The sequence below is a fragment of the Acipenser ruthenus genome, chromosome 7 (assembly GCF_902713425.1).
Source record: "Acipenser ruthenus chromosome 7, fAciRut3.2 maternal haplotype, whole genome shotgun sequence".
Classification (NCBI taxonomy): domain Eukaryota; kingdom Metazoa; phylum Chordata; class Actinopteri; order Acipenseriformes; family Acipenseridae; genus Acipenser; species Acipenser ruthenus.
In genome coordinates this window covers 25,908,752-25,929,549 of record NC_081195.1, presented here as the reverse complement: position 1 = coordinate 25,929,549, position 20,798 = coordinate 25,908,752, and the positions used below count along the sequence as shown (strand labels likewise).

The following is a 20,798-nucleotide window of genomic DNA, read 5'->3' as shown; positions in this document are numbered from 1 at the left end:
GAGTGAGTGAGTTAGGGAGAGGGGGGACAGAGGGAGTTAGAGAGTGTGTGTGGCAGAGTGCTGTGCTTTTCCCTACCTCGACAGCACATCTGCTTTCAATTAGTCTGAGAATGCAGGCTGGGTTGTTTCTCTAGCACTGTCACAAAACAGCCTGGACAGAGCAGCAACAGTGTATCTCAAACCAGGAATTATATACAGCACAAACTCAGCCTGCCAGCCTGCCAAAGGACACTTTGAGCTGACTAATTTGTGTCAATTCTATAATCTGTCCAGCTGTTTGTAGCTTTCAGGGCTGTAAATATACTGCAGGATCAAATGAGTAGAACTTCTTAAAGGAGTGCTGACCCAGGGTTAAAATCCATTCTCTTCTTAAGAGCTTATAGGAGGTAAGAAAATGGGTTTTAAAATGAAGAGAAAGGGTGCTCCCTCCAGTCCAGGGCAGGCTTGAGGCATGGAGACTAGACTGATCCCTCCCTCCCCCCCAAGAGAAAGGGTGCTCCCTCCAGTCCAGGGCAGGCTTGAGGCATGGAGACTGAACTGCTCCCTCCCTCACCCCCTAAGAGAAAGTGTGCTCCCTCCAGTACAGGGCATGCTTGAGGCATGGAGACTCCATTCTCCCTGAGTACACAATAATTAGATCCATTTTCTTATTAAGTGCATACTTTTAGAAAACATTGACAGGAGTTGTATTGTAGGCAGTCTCAGGGGGGTTGTGTGAAGTCTCTGAGGAGAGCCCTTGTTCTTTGTTGATGTGTCAGCCTGTCTCGTGGATCTCTGGAGCGTTCCTTGTTGCTTCGTTAGGATGCAGCTGGAAATAATTACCTCGTTAGGCCCGTGAGAGGAGGCTGCTTGCATTAATTCCTTAAAAGAGAAGAACCCTGAGCAGCCAGGCCTTGACAAACCACCTGTGTGGAACTGAGGTCCCAAAAACACTAACAGCTGTAATTACAAAATCAGAGGAATTCAGAGAAGAACATCTGTATACACGTGTAATAATGTTGAAGACACACAGCCTCCATATACCATCCATCCGTATGTAAAAATGTAAGATTGATATGTATGACACTCTCTATGAACTGAGCTACAGAATGTCCTTACCAAGTTTCATCACAGCTGGATAAGCGGTTTTCAAGATATAAATGAAAGTGTGACATAAAAGTTTCATCACAATTGGATTTGTGATTCTTTAGAGATATGTCAAGTACAGCACAAGGTTTTTGATGGTTCTTGCATACATATAGAGAAGTGATGACCACATTGTGATTAAACATTTCATTGCTAATTCTTATTCTATACTATTCTGTCATGGTAAAGGTTTCCATCGTACAGATCACTCCGATTTGAATTTGCAGCTGTGAAGGGGGATGCCTGGTATCGTTCACTTTCAACAGTTAAATGAGACTCACAGAAAATCATGGATGGTGCTATTAAGATCTGCCACTGTCCAGCATTTTCAAATGCACCCCATTCACCGTCATACCCCACCAAATTAAAAAGCAGAGACAGTGGAAAAGTTGACTTGTTTCTTTACAGGATGCACTCATAAATACAAGTTATTTACATGTATATACAAAGCTGCAGCATCACCATACAAATACAAGGAAATTACGTCATTGTTCAAAGATAATAAATACATTAGAAGCTACCTTGATCAAAATACTGTCGAGAATAACACTGAATATACAATAAACTGTAGTATAAATATTCAACCATATTGTGTGATATTTCGGAAAAGTATACAGCAGTTATATAATAATACTGTCGCTGGTAGACATTTGATAGAGCTTTGATGTTTCAATATAGAACACCAAAAGCTATTCAAACAGTTTCCCAAAGTTCCCTTGTCTATAGTTTTATATATTATACACAATTCCTTCAAGCTGTACACTTCCTTCTACATGAAGTGATCCTCCTTCTTGACTTACAGAACCTTTTCACAATCACACATTCCGCTCTACGCAGACCCCAGAAAACCTCCCCAAGTTTTTTAGAGCAGTGATATCGATGAACTGTTTTCAAGACTGGTTCCTTATTTCATCAGAGCTTTGTGGTCTTTGCACAGCCTTATCGTGATGGTTTATTTACAGCCCTGTGTGTAAGAGATTGACCACTGCAAAATCCTCCATATTACCCTACAAATACACCTCTGAATCTGGAGTCGGAAATGCTAGACAGACATAGAGATTGTCTCTAATTAGTTCAACTAGCCTAATGCCTCTGTATCCTTCACTATGTGGTTATCCCAGGATTACCACTAAATATAAGAATCTCTGATGCTGTAAAATGCTCTAAAAATTCATCTGTGGCTTATCCTGACGAAGTGTCACCAAATAATCCAATTAGCTTCACTGGAAACTTCCCCACAACTTAACCTCTAACTATGTGAATGATTTTTGGTGCCGTCCTTTTTAAAACGCAGCACAATATTTGAATGAATCTTTGCAGGAGTGGTATTATATATTGCTGTCTTCAAAAAGCCATTGTTTTAATAATAGAATCCTACCTGGGTGTAGTTATTGTTATTAATTAGTCATTTAGCAGATGCTTTTATCCAAAGCGACTTACAGAGACTAGGGGGTGAACTATGCATCACAACTGCTGCTGCAGAGTCACTTACAATAGGACCTCAGTCTCATCGAAGTTCCGACAGGATTGCAGGAAAAGGGAGGAGAGAAATACACTCCAAACAATACCTACAGTGCACTGCAGCCCAAGAACTAATATACTGACCCTGCACAGATATATAGTGAGACTCTGTGTGAAGATCCATGCCTTGCTCCCATTAGACAGTACACTGATTGGAATCACATTGCTGTACCACTAGAACTGGGTTTTAACAAACCATGTGACAGTACAGCAAGGTCCCTTGTTAACAAAGCTTCAACACAGAGTAAGAAAAATAGAATCGCAGATTTCTCTAGACTGGCTTCTTCAGCAATGGCCTAGAAGCGGTTTAGGAATAGAATACTGTACGGTGTATAATTTAAATCCCCTTCAGTCGCTTAGTTTGACTGTTTGTGCATCTCTTTTATAATACATATATGGTTTGTTTTTAAAGTTTTGACCTGGCACATTGTCAAACCCCATAGAGTTCACATAAACTGTTTAAAAAAAATGTCCTGAAAAAGTTGTGACTGAAGGGGATACAAACCAGGGCTGGTCAATGGGTGGTTCTTGAGTCGCATACGACTTGTTGAGATCCGCAGAAAGGCTCTTTAGGTTTTGATCCCATTTAATTCTGTCAGTGGGGAATACGAGGCAAATTGTTGCTAGAAAATAGAGACACGATATAATTTTCAGCAATACTGAAGCAATATCTCAGTTTTATCTAATTTCTGGTTTTAGTGAGCCAACCATATAAAAAGTAAAGTTTGCCTAATATGCATTGCCATCACTTCATAGATCTCAAGTCTTCCTACATGAAAGATGCACACAATGGTATTTTTTCATAGCATTTCTAAACAATAAAGCTGGCAAATGTCTCTTGCGCTCTTTTCTTTGGAACCTTTACACAAGATCAATCTTCCTGTGCGCATGTTTTTAAATATATATGCTTCAATCAGAAAAAAAATAACCTGAAAACTTCTCAAATGTAAGTTGACCGGAAGCACATCATTAAAGTACAGTATAAATATTCTTCTCCATCGAATTCACCTTTATCAAAATGAATGTGTTTTTCATACACGTAAATCTCAGACCTATGAAATGATGGCAATCATAATCGGGTAAGCTTAACTGGAATTGGCACCGGAGATTCTAAAAATGTTCAGTTTTCTTTAGGAATAAGCACAGCAATAATGAACTTTGTGAAAGCCAGTGGTCCATGGATTTGGCTCTAGATGATAGATTGTGGTCCCCTGTAGCAGTCCTCACACAGTGGTCATGACTTTGAGGGACCCTGTCCGGAATCGCAGTATCTTCTTCTTCAGAGCGTGCGAAGCCTTGATCTTCACAAAGACTTTGGGCTGGGCGCCTGCCGGGGTGCAGGCGGAGGAGGAGGGGGAGGACGAGGGGGGCCCCCCCAGCTTGGGAGGCAGCTGCTGGGGCCACACCAGCCCCCCGCTCTCATCCGAATCGCTGGAGAGTGAGCTGGACCCCGGGGAGTCTACCTCCTCACTCAGGCTGGTCTCGCTGTCTCCCAGGCTGGGCACAGCATAGCCTTGCAGATCCTCCTCCGGAAGGCAGACTGGGGCCCGCGGTGGGGAGAGGGGCTCCCCGAAATCAGCCTGGTACAGGGGTCTGGAAGGGGGAGGTGGCAGGGGGAGTGGAGGAAGGCGTTGTTTCCGGGAGCGTCTCTGAGACTGAGATTCATCCTCATCCTGGCTGATCTCTAGAGTGGACCTCCACTTCCGGTAACCCCCATCGCTGCTGCCACTGCTGCCTCCACTCCCGCTCGCTCGCTTGGGCCTCTGGTGCTGCTGCTGGGACCCCCGTCCGTACACCTCTTCCCTCTCCACTGTGTTGTACCTCCGCTCCGGGGCACCTCGCTGCCCCATTAGGCTGTTTTCAGACTGGGACCTGCAGGCCTTCTTGCCTGATTTCTTGGCCCCGGATCTGGGGCCTCCGTCCTCTGTGAAGCGACACTTCTTGGGTGTCGTTTTAGCCCTGCTGGGGTGCTGGAAAGGGAACCTCTCCGGGGAGCGGGGCGACTCTCCGCGGCTCCGGCCCCCAAAGGAGGCTTGCTTGCTGAGGTGTCTCTGGTAGCTGTGTGCCCCCGAACTCCTGCTGGACTGCTGGGCTGGGATGTACTGAGCGCTCACCATCTCCTCGTCGGCCAGGGGCGACCTCTGCCCTCGGTATTCCTGGTACGCCTCGCAGTACTGGAAGGCTGAGGCTGGGGACTGGGGGTACTCCTGCTCTTCCAGCTCCTCCTGGTATTCCGGCTCACTCCCTGCATCTCCCAGGTTTGGTTCGAGGGATGCCTGCTCCTGGTGGCGGTACTCCAGGGAGGTTGGTCTGAGGGGCTGCCTCTGGTACAGCTGAGACAGGGCCTCTTCCTGGTAGCTCTCCACCTGTTCCATCCCCTGGCCTGCCCACAGTGGCCTGGTCTTGCCCTCGAAGCCTTGGGAGGGATTTACGCTCCCTCCCTGGGTGTACCTGCTCTCTCCGGACTCCGCCTGCCTGCGACAGAGGCTGCTCTGCCTGGCCAGGCCCTTGGGAGGCTCAGAGGAGAGGCTGGTGCGAGGTATGGAGGGTCTGGGAGGCAGGGCTCTCCTCTGAAGCAGCCCCAGGATGTAGCTCTCTACGCGGTGTGCTTGCTGGAAGTCTCCCGCGCTGGGCTGCTCGCCGGAGTCTTGGTAGGGCTGCTCAGAGTGGCAGGAACGCATCTGGCTAGGCCCGGGGAAGGAGTAGGGAGAGTCCCAGGGGTAGCGCCCCTCGGCTGTGCCTTCGGGGGAGTGTGGGTAGGGGGAGGAGAAGGAGCGAGGGACCAGGGAGAGGGGGCTGCTGTCGGAGAGAAGGCCCAGAGACTCCTGATCCATCAGGAAGAGGTCACCTGAGAAACAAACAAACCACACCCCACTGTTATTATTATTATTATTATTATTATTATTATTATTATTATTATTATTATTATTATTATTATTATTATTATTATTGTGGCTGCAGCTGCTGTTGTAAACTAGAGATTCACAATTCTGGCCCTCCCCTCTCCCCTCTCTCTTCCCCCTACCATCCCTCTCCCCACTCTCTTCACCTTACCCTCCCTCTCCCCATCCCCCTCTCCCCCTCTTCTCCTCGCTCACTCTATCTTCTCTCTCCCTCTCCCTCCTCCTCTCCCCTCCCCCCTCTCCCCCCTCCCTGTGCACAGGGCCTCAGTGTGTTTCAATGGAGCTTATGTTTCTTGTGACTAGCCTCAGTCCTTCAGTTAGCACAGCAGAGGAAGTGAGCTGATGGAATCATAACAAACCCTAATCACTGCCAGACCAGGACGTAATGGATGCTTTCTGGAAACATGCTCAAGAGCATAAGAGAATTTAGGAACAAGAGGAGGGCGGTCGGCCCATCTAAGCTTGTCTGGTTCCTAGTAGCAGATCAAGCTCAAAGGCCAGGGGAAAGGATCTGGAAACTTTAAGGGCAATGACTGTGTTTTAACACAAGAAGAAACAAACACACAAACAAACGCACAAACAAACAATAAATAAAGAATGCTTGTTTACCTACAGACTTGGGGCGCTCATTAGCATAATTCATGCGGGCTTCGGCCAGCCCCCCCATCCTCGCGTAGCCAGGCAGGAAGTCCCCGAAAACGGAAGAATCTGATTGGCCAATGGGGGACAGACTCTCACTCAACTCGTAAAAACCTGAAAACAGTAACAACACAAAAACGTTTCATCAGACTGTATAGAAGCAACATCTGACTAACAAATGATTTGTTATTTTGCAATGATTTTAAAAAATGATGAATAAATGGCCACAAATTCATAATGAATTCAAGTAGGAATTGCAGCTAATGCAAATGAATTCAGGAGAATGCGTGGCCACTATTTTAAAGTGTAACCAAATAAGGCAGGAGTCAGAATCTGATGCACAACCTGTGGTTTCTGCCCCAAACCAATATGAGCCATTTTATTGAGAGGTAATAGGGTCTGTCTAATCTTTGTCTCTTACAAAAGGCTTTTTATTTAGCTTAAGGGGTGGTTCCTAATCAATCCATCTTTATTTTATATAGCGCCTTTCATAGTGGACCACCATCACAAAGCGCTAACCTGTCATCCTCATTAACAAACTTAAACCAAATTCAGATCATTCTGAAAAACAAGACGCATGCACACAAAGCTGTCAATCCAACCTCTCTTTATTCTCAATGCATTTCTCTGCTGTGCTTTGATGTTACAGAGAGATAAGCATGGCAACCATTTCATCAGGCTATAGGAAACGGCTTTGTCTTTATCAGGGGAGACCCTCGGGGACCCCTGCGCTCTCCTGAATTTTCATTTCATTTTCTTTAACAAATGCTGATAAATTCCCTGGAAGTTATATATAAAATAAAAGTAATGAACACAAAGGCTTTGGTTGCGTAAGACAAGCTGGTCAGTACCTGAGCTTGGCCGGCTGTCTCCCAGCTCAGAGGAGGGGTCCGTGAGGAGGGGGCCATCATGCACATGGAGCTCCCCCACCTGCTGCTCCAACGCGGACACCAGCCCATTCTGAAACAAGAAAGAAACCGAGAATCAATCTCACATGCAAAATGGTTCTGAATAAAACCCACGTCACTCCCTGTTAGTGCTGGATTCACATCAGACAGTGTTATCACACACCATGCCCTGCCAAACGTGTATCGAGTGGAGGTCACGACCCCCACTGCAATACTGGATATGAGAACACCCTGTCGCATGCACACACAGCAATCGTTTATAATTTACTTCCCAGCTCCCTTGAGACTCCGACTGGCTGTGCCGTTTCCAGTTAACCCACTGCACACTCTTCAGGCCTAAACAGTACACTACTGAGTTCTCTACACTAGACTGTATTGAATTGGCTTTCTCACAGATCCCCAGTACAGCACTGAGTTCTCTACACTAGACTGTATTGAATTAGCTGGCTCTCAGATCCCCAGTACAGCACTGAGTTCTCTATACTACACTGTATTGAATTGGCTGGCTCTCAGATCCCCAGCTGTAGGCAGTCCTTATATTTATCTGAGCCCTGGGTTAGAGTTATTGCTGGAGTGCCACTCTGTAATTATACAAGCTCATACCAGTGCCCCATCTGTGCAAGCACGCAGATCAGTTAGGCTGATTCTAATACACAATCAATCACCACACTGTCGACAACAAAATTGATTTTAGAGCTTTTGGAAGCCATCACACATCTTGTGTTTAATCATTATTTTCTTTCTTTTAATTGAGTGCTCATGAGAGGTGAGGGACAGCAGCAATGAATGCAGGTATGCAGACACCAGAGAGAGGGGGAGGGAGGGAGAGAGGAAGTGGGAGGGAGAGCGCACCTCACTCTATTCCAGAACACCCCCAGCCTGCCTGCCATTCAGCCCTGGGCCTTTCTCAATCTCTGAATCGTGTGCTGGTGTTTGTGTTGAGATGTGGTTTGTTTTAATGCGCACGGTCTGTCTGGGGGCTGCACTGAGACCGCTGACCAAGATCATTTCACTGGTGTGCTCCTTAGACCCTCGCATTGGAACCCAGAGCTCAGTCTTTCTGCATTGTATTGAAAACACACCACTTTTTTCAATCAATAATCTTTCTAAAAAACAAACAATTTCCAGACATACACACACAGACACACACACACACACACAGTATCACCCAGACACTATGAAACACACATACAGTGTCTCACACACACACACACACAGTGCCACACACACACACACACAGTGTCACACACACACACAGTGTGACTGACAGAGCCACACCGGGTTTTGAAAGGTGGGCGTTGGTTTAAACGCTTTACCCATCTGTGTGAAGGTCACAGGTCAGAGGTCAGCCCCTTGGGACCCCCTCTCAGGGTCTGGGTAACTTAGACAGCAGCCTTTCCAACTCAAACTGACAAGAGGGGCTTAGACTCCTCAAAAAAGCCGGCTAACCCAGTCACCTCTGTATCTGATAACAGGAAGAATAAGCAAAGAACAGCAAGCGCCATGTTTAAACACATAACCTGCAGCCAGTGCAGTACCCTGACCACGGGCCAGGGGGCGTACTGAGGTTCACAGGAGCACACAGGATTATGCATGACAAGATCCTATATGTAAGCAATGACAAGCCCTAGTCACACAACTTTAAGGACTGTATTTTAAGGAAGGCTCTGTTAAGGACTGTTTTTTTAAAGTTAAGATTTAAGATTAATTAAACCAAGTTAGCCAGAGTCACTCAGCGGGATGCACAAACACACTCAGCTGAGGCTGTGGATGTGACAGGCCGGACAGATCAGAGCTAATGGTCAGAATATTTTTGTAATCGTCTCTTCTGGACAGTTCCTGCTCATTTAGCTTGATAACCGCTAACAAGAGGCTACTGGTACTAGCACCAACAGATCATAAAAAGACAGAGAACCAACAAAAGTTTAGTTCATGCTACAAGGAAGAAAAACTGTGGATTATATGAACTGCTTCAATAAGTCCTTGCTGAATGCCACTGATATTCCACCTCTCAATATTATTTCTTTATTTAGCTGGCACCTTTATCCAAGGTGACTTACAGAGACTAGGGTGTGTGAACTATGCATCAGCTGCAGAGTCACTTACAACAACATCAAAGACGGAGCACAAGGAGGTTAAGTGACTTGCCGAGGGTCACACAGCATCAGTGAGTGAGCTGGGATTTGAACCGGGGACCTCCTAATTACAAGCCCTTTGCTTTAACCACTGGACTACACAGCCTCTAATAGCAATTAAACCATGCTAGTCATTACAAGTTTAATATTGGCTTTGATATGGTAAAGGAGCAGTTCACTGCAGTGGATATGGTGAGTTCTTTCATGGATCCACAGCTTTCACAGTTGAACTGGGAAATGTAACCGCGTCTCATAAAAAAGATTTCTGATTATAAACTGCTGTGTCTCATTTCCATTAACATGCAATACTGAGCTTCCTCTTGTCTTTGTTTTATTCAGCGAATAATAATAAAGACCTGTGCTGCCTGAGATCCAGTTTCATGCAGATTGCTCAGGCCGTGACAAAAAAAATAAAACAAATCTCAAGATTTCAGAGTTCTAAAAATACAAAATAAGTGGAGGACCAGAATGTTCATTATCTCGACAAAACGACACGGAGACAACAGGTTATCACCATGGCAACTCGGAGCTGCAGCTGGCTGAGAGAGGGAGGGAGAGAGAAGAAGAGAAGGGGAGTGGGGGTTAGAGAGCGGAAGGGATATCGGTCCCTCACCCCCCTCTCTCTCCCTCCCTCCATCTTTCTCTCCTAGATGCTATTGTATTCAGGGTACACCTCCAAAGATATAGTCAGTCTGCAATGAGCTGGGATGAGGCATTTTACAGCTTAACCTCCCAACCTAACCTCTACCCCTCCCACCGCAGACCATAGAAATTAATGAACCAGCCCCCTTCTTAAAGTTTACTGCTGCAGTATCCCATGGTGTAAAAGCACACCAAAGCATGGTAAAGCACCATCCTCTCTGTGAGATCTCATCCCAGTCTCAGTGGAAGTCCTGGCCATGCTGCTTATCGGCTGATCTCTTCCTGAGCTGCGTGGATCACACTGCCCTGTGGTCTATTCCTGATCTCTTCCTGAGCTGTGCGGATCACACTGCCCTGTGGTCTATTCCTGATCTCTTCCTGAGCTGTGCGGATCACACTGCCCTGTGGTCTATTCCTGATCTCTCCCTGAGCTGTGCGGATCACACTGCTCTGTGGTCTATTCCTGATCCCACACTCTCGGTTTGTTTTATTCCCCACGCTGCAGTGAGCGGTACTGCTAGTCCAGACGCCTCTCACAATATTTAGGTCCAGCAGGACCTGTCATATCCAGGGGATATGTAGAAATATCTCAGAGGGAGTCGTTACAAATTAACAATGTCAGGTACATCAGTGTGTCTAAAACACCATAGTAGAGAACTGAACGTATAGCACACTGAGGAAACCACTGCAAGTGATTGCAAATCAAAGCACTGGAATACCATATTTGGCCACTGAAAAAGCAGCATTCCTAAAGCAGTTCATACCAGGCTTTCTCAGTCTATGCCAAAGTACAAAGACAAACTGGATTTGGAGGTTGGCGAAAATAAAATCTTGTTTCAGCTTTTTAATGGTACAGTAATTATAGTCATCCCTGTTTTGTTTTTTGTTGTTATTGAACGCGGTTAAACTGGGCAGTTACGTGAAGTGACAGCACTGAAAAAGTGAAACTAAATTTCCAGGGCACTGAATCCATTCTGTCCTGCTAAAAGCAGATTGAAATGTTTTAGACACCTAATACAATGTGCATTGATCAGTTTCTCTCTGTAGCGTTCCGCTGGTAGCAGCAAGTGTAAATGACACATGCCAGAGGTCCAGGGCAGCAGTGTGGAGTAGTGGTTAGGGGTCTGGACTCTTGACCGGAGGGTCGAGGGTTCAATCCCAGGTGGGGGACACTGCTGCTGTACCCTTGAGCAAGGTACTTTACCTAGATTGCTCCAGTAAAAACCCAACTGTATAAATGGGTAATTGTATGTAAAAATAATGTGATATCTTGTAACAATTGTAAGTCGCCCTGGATAAGGGCATCTGCTAATAAATAAATAATAATAATAAAAGGAGGGCTTGGGGGGGCTAGAGAAACACTCACACACAGATATAAATACAACCCTAACAGACGCAGTGACAGCATTCCTGTCTTGAACAATCCCAGTCACTTTACATACAAGAGGTTCCTGTGTATTCTGCGCTTCAGAAAATATATCATCACTTTCTTGTTATCTTTTTCAAGGGTAAATTACATACAGCACAGGTTTAAATGCCTGTTGTTTACACAGGTCCACTTATGTGACACGGAAAATTATTCAAATGTATTAATGTGATCCCACACAAAGTGGGGTGTAGCCCCCTGAATTGTTTGTTCTGGTATGGTAAAGCATATTAAAAAAAAAAAAAAAAACATGACAAACTGGTAAACGAATGTACAGACAAACCCAAAGGAGGGTGTGTCTGAATCTGTGAATTCATCAGTGAACCTGTCTGACCCCCAGAATCCCATTACTGACAATTGATCTGGGTTCACGCTGTGAAACTGGGCCCCTGACTGTGCCATCTTGGCTTCTGCTGCTCTACAATCTACATGATTAAAACTTGGTGCCACAATGATGCCAGTTTCACAACCTTGATTGAAATGAGCACAGCTCGATTCTGCAGAACAGAGAAGGTTGTAAAGTGCATGGTACCATTCTACCAATGGCAGCTTCATCCAGCTGCAGATGCCCTTATACTGTAGAAGCAGGCTGTGCTGTGCTGTGAATGGGAGCCTTTGTGATCTAAAGTATCTGGACAGTTTGTGCTGTGTTATCACAGCAGGATTTGGAATCCCAATAGAGAGATTCATTATGACAGTATGCCAGAGCTCTGTCCAAAACCTAGTGCCTCGTCCTGCAGTCCAGTTCGTGCTTGTCCAGTTTGTGTCCAGTTTGTTCCCTAGTGGCAGTGTGAGCTGTAGGGACGAGGGTTGGATCAGCATTTGATTGTGATATTATTGATAATTCATACTTATTGGGCTCAAAAATTCGAACCAACACGTGAAAGCAAACTGTGACAAAAAGACCCAACAGTGTGAGAGCTACTAACAGTAGGGGAGTGACAATCAATATATAACCGTGATTATTGTGATCGTTTTGAGCCGATAATCGATCATTCATCATGATCCAAGTGCACACACTGAGACACTCTTACAGCATAAGAGACAGGACCAAAATATGAACTTATTATACATCACGTGTTAATTAAAACAAAAGAGCTTAATGCATAATCAATGCCTTTATTCCTGCCTTTAGAATTGGTGTCAGTGGGTAGTCTACCCTGCACAACACTTGAGTGAAATATAATCAAATGAACATTCTCAAATCTGTTTTGATTGGATGAGAGGGGCTTCATGGACTTGATTTAGCCAGTGGCTAGTTCCCATCACTAGGCCCCCGGCAGGCTGGCAGAGAGTTATACAGTTGGTGCCGCATTATCGGGATCTCCTGAATAAACGGCTGTCCCAATTAAACGAGAGGCAGTTGAGACGACCTGAGTGACACTGTTTTGATTCTTAATGAAAAGAAAAAGAATGAAATCAAATCACATTATGATTAAATGTTAAATACAATCATTTCAAATATGAGTCAATGTTTATTCCTAAACAAAATGAATCGCGCCTGCGATGTTGACACGTCAACTTTCTTTGCAACAGCAGCCTGAGAAACCACAGAGACTCCAGCAGCTTTTTCAAGAGTTCAACGTGGTTTACACAATTTACACAAGTCACAGCGTAATCACGTACTCACTGCACTGTGCTACACGAACCTGTGTTGCTCTGAAAAGCAATCTCCCTTCATCATTTGAAAATACTGTATCCCAATTAAACAAAGTGACGTCCCAATTAAACTACCTAAATAGCACTGTGAAGAACTGCTGGACTATGCTCACTGCTCCCTGCTCACTGTGACTGTTGGGCTATACAGCTAACCCTACTCACTGTGACTGTTGGGCTATACAGCTAACCCTGCTCACTATACAGCTAACCCTGCTCACTATACAGCTAACCCTGCTCACTGTGACTGCTGGGCTATACAGCTAACCCTGCTCACTGTGACTGTTGGGCTATACAGCTAACCCTGCTCACTATACAGCAAACCCTGCTCACTATACAGCTAAGCCTGCTCACTATACAGCTAAGCCTGCTCACTATACAGCTAACCCTGCTCACTGTGGCCGTTATTTTTAAAGAAATGAAAAGACAAGTAAAATGTATAAATAAAAGAGAAAACATTATATGAAAAGGTCATGTTTTTGTGGAGTCACATCTAACCACATCCCGTGGGATCGGGGCGGGTGTTACAACATTATACTGTGAGGTCTAAGGAGAGTTTATTTTTGTATAAAATGATTCCAGGTGTAACCGGTTATTGAATAATGAATTCATTATTATGTTTCCAGTCGTATTAGGTGGTCATTCGTGAGCTTGTCTTGTGAACGTTAGTCCTTGTATGTACAACCTGTCAGTCATTTGCAATCTGACTGAAGTACCCGTTCCAAAAATAAATATTCATACCTGTAAACATTAGCAGGTTGCTGTTTCCTGTGTTCTAAATTCCTCTGTGTTCTTGAGAGAATAATGTGCTTGTGGGTGGGGGTAAGCTCGGGCCGTCACCCCTTTACACACCATATTATTTTATTTCAATATATACCATTGAAAAATATATATATGTTAATAAGAAACATAATCTGCTACAAATCAATGATTACTGTATATCTCGGTAGCTCTTCCATTCTGAGTGCAGGCTATCGTTCCGTTAAAAAAAAAAAAAAACAAAAAAAAACATTCACCACATTTTAGGCCTGCTTTTCAGTCGCACATGTGAACGCGCAAAGCTGCCTCAAACCTCAAATGTGAACGGGGTTGCAGACCTTAATATGAGGCGGTCCTGTGCCAGCACAGCAGTGTGATAGGGGTCTAAGGTGCAGTATTATTATTATTTGTTTATTTAGCAGACGCCTTAATCCAAGGCGACTTACAGAGACTAGGGTGTGTGAACTATGCATCAGCTGCAGAGTCACTTACAATTACATCTCACCCAAAAGACAGAGCACAAGGAGGTTAAGTGACTTGCTCAGGGTCACACAATGACAGTGGCTGAGGTGGGATTTGAACCGGGGACCTCCTGGTTAAAAGCCCCTTTCTTTAACCACTGGACCACACAGCCTCCTTATATTCTCTGTGGGCCAGTGTGTCAGTATGTCTGTGTGTGTGTGTGTGTGTGTGTGTGTGTGTGTGTGTGTGTGTGTGTGTGTGTGTCAGTGAGTGTGTGTGTGTGTCAGTGAGTGTGAACATAAAACCTGATGTATAAACATCCCCCCCCCCACCTGGGTTATTAAGTGACCCCCCTCTTTAACAAAAAAACAAGCTATAAACAGAGCCCTCAGCAGCTCCCTACACAGTACCCTCTCCCCACACACGCAAGTGTTTCAGTGTTAGTGTGAAGTTAGAGGAAAGCCGTTTTCACAGACAGTACTTGCTGCTGCTGTACTGATTGTACTGAGATCAGAGGAAGTGTCACCAACCTTTTTCTAGCTTCTTCACCCGTCAAGATGGGCTCTGCTTCTGCCACAATATGACCAGTCTGTTCGAGGCAATCGGAATCGCCTGTAACCAGAATGAGTGGCGCCTCTTCATTGACAGCTCATCCAGGAGCCTCAAAGCCGTGCTGCTCCATAATGGTAACAAGTACCCGTCTCTTCCCCTGGCTCACTCGGTGCACCTCAAAGAGGATTACAACAGCATCAAGACCTTGCTGGACACCTTGAAGTATGATGAGTACGGCTGGGAGGTCATAGGAGACTTCAAAATGGTGGCATTCCTGATGGGTCTCCAAGGCGGTTTTACCAAGTTTCCCTGCTATCTTTGCCTTTGGGACAGCAGGGACACCAAGGCACACTACCACAGGCGGGACTGGCCACAGCGGACCGAGTTCTCTGTGGGGAGGAACAACGTCAAGTGGGAGCCACTGGTGGACCCCCGGAAAGTGCTGATGCCACCACTGCACATCAAATTGGGCCTTATGAAACAATTTGTCAGAGCTCTAGATAAGGAGTCGGCAGCCTTCAAGTACCTTCAAGACTTCTTCCCTAAGCTGTCTGAGGCAAAGGTCTAAGGTGTCTTCGTCGGACCACAGATAAAGAAGATCCTGGAGTGCAATGAATTCCCCAAGAAGCTCACTAGTAAGGAGAAAGCGGCTTGGAACAGCTTTGTCGCAGTGGTTCGGGGCTTCCTGGGCAATTACAAGGCTGAAAACTATGTGGAGCTGGTTGAGACTCTGGTGAAGAACTACGGCACAATGGGCTGTAGGATGTCCCTCAAAGTCCATATCCTTAATGCTCATCTTGATAAATTCAAGGAGAACATGGGAGCGTACTCGGAGGAGCAAGGCGAGTGCTTCCACCAGGATATACTGGACTTTGAACGCCGCTACCAAGGACAGTATAACGAGAACATGATGGGAGACTACATTTGGGGGCTGATTCGTGAAAGTGATTTACAGTATAATCGTAAATCTCGAAAAACTACTCACTTCTAAATCTTTTGTAGTCATTTTTGTATTACTTTAGTATAAATACATGTTAATTTGGATTCATATGTTGTTTTTTCTGACTTTATGTGAACAAATTCGCCTGTTTTCTCATTGGAAATAGGTAAATTTCAAAATATCACTGTCCTGGTCACAAAAGTAAAGTTTGTGGGGAATAATAGCCATTTTCTATACTTTTGAGGCATAAGCAATTAGGAAATAACACTTACTACCCAGGAACAAAAATTGTGTTACATAGTGTAGTTATTGGGGAGGTAGATAGCTTGGTTTGTTGCTGCTTGCCCTTCCCCTCTTTTGAACATGTGTATGTGCTGCAGACAATGTGCCTGGATTTCTATACGTCAACTCAAGCAATCAAGAGAGAAAAAACCCGCTACATTCGTACAGATAAACTCTTACCCCACTCAGACCCCTTGCACGCGGAATATCTTGCTATCTCTGAATAGATCATCTTCAAAACGTATGCAAAACATGAACAAGAGGCACCTCAACTAGTATCCATTGAAGAACACTTAGGAAGGCTATATTTAGAATACTGTGGTTCCATTCAAGCAATGACAGCCTTGTCCACTACAGAGGCCCTGTCTGTGTGCACTGGGGGGTCTGTGTGTGCTGTATCTGTGTCTGAGTGTGTCCCATGGTGTCAGACACATGTGCTTCTATCACACACAGTTGGTATAAGTGGGGGGGTGTTTACAGCCCCTAAACAAACCAGGCTGTGTGTGGCTGGAGTGTTGTGTCCACAGTGCGTGCTTCCAGCTGTCCCAGGGGCTTTACTGGGAGGTGGGGAGTGCAATATAAATAGCAGAGGCTCCTCATCTTTCTCTCTCTCTCAGAGCTGCTTTGAACAGTGTCTGTCCCTGCAGTCTTATGAGCTGCTCTTTCTGTGTATAGACGTTGTAATTTGCGTTTACAGTTTAGAGGTGAACCCTTTCAGCTCTGAATTGTTTTTGTCGCAAGTTTAAACATTTAATCCTAAAGTTAAAACTAGGAAAAGAAACAGAAAAATGAAATATTTACTGTGGAAGTTGCTTCACTTTTAAATGGAACAACCATATATTGACAGGAATGAACTTTGTGTCTATTGCCACATTATTATTTATTCTATGTGTATTGAGCCCTGTGCAAGTCTAATATAATATTTAATATTTAATACCTCTCATAATGCTCAACAGCATACATGAAGAATGGATGTAAATTAAATTGAATTGAATAAATTGAAACAAACAAGAAGGCCTACATGGGAATCACATGGAAAAAAAAAACCAAAATGTGGCAAACAGACAGCTTCAATCCTGTCAACATACCCTGCAGTACTTCGATGGTACAAAAACAACTTCCATACTAAACAGTTCAATTTCCATCTTAAATCTTATAGAGCCTTGTCCTAGGTCTTCAGTTTTGAAAAACAAAATATCCCAAAGTGGCATAAACGGAAATAATAATAATAATAATAATAATAATAATAATAATAATAATAATAATAATAATAATAATAATCTCAATCAAGCTCTTTCTCAGTGTCTAATCCATTTCCACTTACCTCGTCTCTTTCACTCTGACAGAGAGGCTTGTAATCCTCACTTGTTCTCTTCGTAGAGCAGACCATCTAATCCATGCAAACCACAGACCATATAATCCTATTCCAGAACTGTAATACTGACGCACAGGGGAGCAGGGCAGAGCGCAGGGGAGCAGGGTACAGCACAGTGGAGCAGGGCAGAGCACAGGGGAGCAGGGTACAGCACAGGGGAGCAGGGCAGAGCACAGGGGAGCAGGGTACAGCACAGGGGAGCAGGGTACAGCACAGGGGAGCAGGGTACAGCACAGGGGAGCAGGGCAGAGCACAGGGGAGCAGGGCACAGCACAGGGGAGCAGGGCAGAGCGCAGGGGAGCAAGGCACAGCACAGAGGAGCAGCATACAGCACAGGGGAGCAGGATACAGCACAGGGGAGCAAGGCACAGCACAGGGGAGCAGGGTACAGCACAGGGGAGAAGGGTACAGCGACGCAGCACAGGGGAGCAGGCTGCAGCACAGGGGAGCAGGGTACAGCACAGGGGAGAAGGGTGCAGCACAGGGGAGCAAGGTGCAGCACAGGGGATCAGGGTACAGCACAGGGGAGCAGAGTACAGCACAGGGGAGCAGGGTGCAGCACAGGGGAGCAGGGTGCAGCACAGGGGAGCAGGGTGCAGCACAGGGATCAAGATGCAGCACAGGGGAGCAGGGTGCAGCACAGGGGAGCAGGGTACAGCACAGGGGAGCAGGGTACAGCACAGGGGAGCAGGGTACAGCGACGCAGCACAGGTCCAAAGGCATTAATTGCCTTGCAGTGTAAACCAAAAGCTAAACCTTACAAAACGGTGCCCACATAAGAACCTGAGTTATGTGGGGAGTAGTGCAAATCAGAATTATTGTAAGAGGCCAGCAAACTTGTCAAACTTTTGTCTTTTATTCTGGAGTTGTTTTATGAATAACCATCTGGGAATGCATTACAGTAATAATAATAATAATAATAATAATAATAATAATAATAATAATAATAATAATAATAATAATAATAATAATAATCTCGGCTAAACCGAGCTGATTGAAGAGATAGTATTCGATATAACACTGGATCTGTAAAGGAGTTCTCGTCCCAGCTCAGTCATTGTTCCAGACATTAGTATTCGAGGCCAGTAGCGTCCATTGTTTACTCTGGGACAAGGCAAACCCCGCATTCATTTTTCTGTGTTTGTGATAAGAACCCATTAAAATGAGCGCCCCATCCCTGCGCTTGACAGTCTGTGAACCTGGCGTCTCTCACAGACTCGCGGCAAGGCTATTTCAATAGGAACACAGACAGACAGGCAGACACCGTCCATTCAAAAGGGAACGGGGGGGAAGGGGGGGGTACGCTATAGACTGATTAATTGGTTTTATTTTTCGTGCATAAAGTCATATAATATGATGGAAAATAATTAAACCGCTGGTATTTATCATTTTTCGTTTTAGCACATATAATTTTCATTATAATAATAAAACGAAAAATAAGTTATATCCCATTTATTTTAAATGTAGACATCATTATATTGCGATGAGACTAAATATCTCTTTTTTTTATCAAAGGCAGTTTGCAAATAGAAACCATCGAAAAGACGAGCTGTCACATTCCTTCTACCTTAGCAGTGCGGCTTCCTTAATAATAATAACAATAACAACGAGAACAATAATAATAATAATTGTAATCTGTGTAGCCTGTGTTCAAATCCATTCGCTCCTCGTCGATACACATTCCAGTAAATACTAGTATACAGTAGCCAGTAAGCGCGATTTACTAACGTGTCTCTTGGAGCACTACCGCTTTCTTTTCAAAACAAATTACAACGATGACAATCTCTCTTTTAATAACGGCCACCAAACTGTATTGATTGTGGTAAAACTATTAAAAACCCGAACAATTTCCATTTCAAGTACCGTGAACATTGTTTTTTTTTTTTTTCCCTTTATTTTTCTTCAATGTTTGCCCGCAATAAACAAATCACTTGCGCCCACCCGAGCGCATCCTTAGGAAATCTCCGACTTGATCCTCGCGAAACGACTTCGTCATAAATCACAATTTCCGCAAGCTATTAAATCTCTCGGCTCCCTTTCAATTGTGAAACGAAACACAATAGAAAGAAAGAAAGAAAGAAAGAAAGAAAGAAAGAAAGAAAGAACATCACAAAACAGATCAAGTTTGCCATAAACGGTCAGGGGCGCGTGCCACAAAAGCGCCGCTGCCGACATTAAATTATTTTTACGCCGCACTTTTCATGTGTGTTGCGTCCAATAAATCTCTCAATTAGTACGTAACCGTTTTTTAAATATTCTATACAACGTATTCTATACAAACGCCATATTCAAATAAATAAATAAACAAATACATTGAATGCAATACACTTGAACAAAATAAATAAATACCCCATACTAAAAAATCATACCCTTAGAGCCAGACTGAACCCTATGCATATCTGCATGCGTGCTCTGTTTAACTCTGTCTGGGGGGCTGCAATTCTAGTCATTCAAGACCAGATGTTAAGGGAGATGTTAAGGGATTTTAAAGCGATTGATCCCATTAAAAGCGCACCCTTTCTTACCAGTTGCTGTCTGGAAGTGAAATCGTCCTGGCTCCTCCTGGCGGGTTCGGCTTGCAGAGCTCGGGGGGCGGCTGCCTTATTGCCCTGGAGCCCGATTCGGAGCGCGCTGTGAACCAGGTATTCCTGCCTCTGCTTCAGAAAGTCCAGCTCACACAGCCCGGCCAGACTCGCTTCCAACCTCTCCTTATTCCTGATGCGTTCCAGGCTCATAGGAAAGGAGAACGCCCGCAGCATTTTGTTTTCTTAATTTTCAGCAGCCCTGTTTATAAGTGTCCTTCCAGAACGATTCTCCACTTTTGTGTTTTCTTTTCTCTCTTGTTTTATATCCTCCTGTCCTGTGTGTTTTTTTTCTTTTAAATCAACGCTCGATGAGTTCCATGTGTCTCCTTTTCAGAGCATCCGTATAAGCCAGGCTGTTTCGCATTCCTGTTGCATTCGCATATCGCACACACTGCACTTTCTAAACAAGCCCCTCTGTGGTCTGTCAAATCTAAGCCGCTTTACACGCTGCAGCTGTCAGACTCTTATTTCTATATCCCCACCCCCTCGCACTCATTGGCTGTCTGACTCTCAATGATGGATTTTATTTTTATCGTAGTCCCCTAAGACCCCGCCCTCACACCTTCTTCTGGTTCTGCCACCGTGTCGGGTTAATGTGCATTTCTGATTGGCCACAGCGACACATTCCTGGAGCTGGATTGGTCAACATGCTTTTGACATTACGTCATTGATTGTGATTTTTTCAATGAAAGATGTCCAAATAATGAATGAGACCTCCTCAACAGAAGCTTACCTGAGAAAGGATCGTCCAACATAAAATTAAAGGGATCACACAGTAAACCCCCATCTGCATGTCAATGCAAAGTCTATGTACTGAGGGGCAGTGGCAGCTAAGGGCGGCTACAATGGGAGGAAGCTATTTTTGAAAGGATTGGACTACAGTATGCT

The 20,798-nt window shown here is 44.7% G+C and overlaps 1 protein-coding gene across 1 annotated transcript; it reads right to left on the bottom strand.

Moving 5' to 3' along the window:
• Positions 1-1,200: 1,200 nt before the first annotated feature.
• LOC117415081 (dapper homolog 3-like) lies at positions 1,201-20,371 on the bottom strand. The gene is made up of 4 exons (XM_034025020.3): positions 19,851-20,371; positions 7,040-7,148; positions 6,159-6,302; positions 1,201-5,494 (listed from the first exon to the last, which is right to left on the bottom strand). The coding sequence occupies exons 1-4, from the start codon at positions 20,082-20,084 to the stop codon at positions 3,870-3,872; spliced, it is 2,112 nt and encodes a 703-aa protein (XP_033880911.3). The 5' UTR covers positions 20,085-20,371; the 3' UTR covers positions 1,201-3,869.
• Between the last annotated feature and the right edge of the window lie 427 nt (positions 20,372-20,798).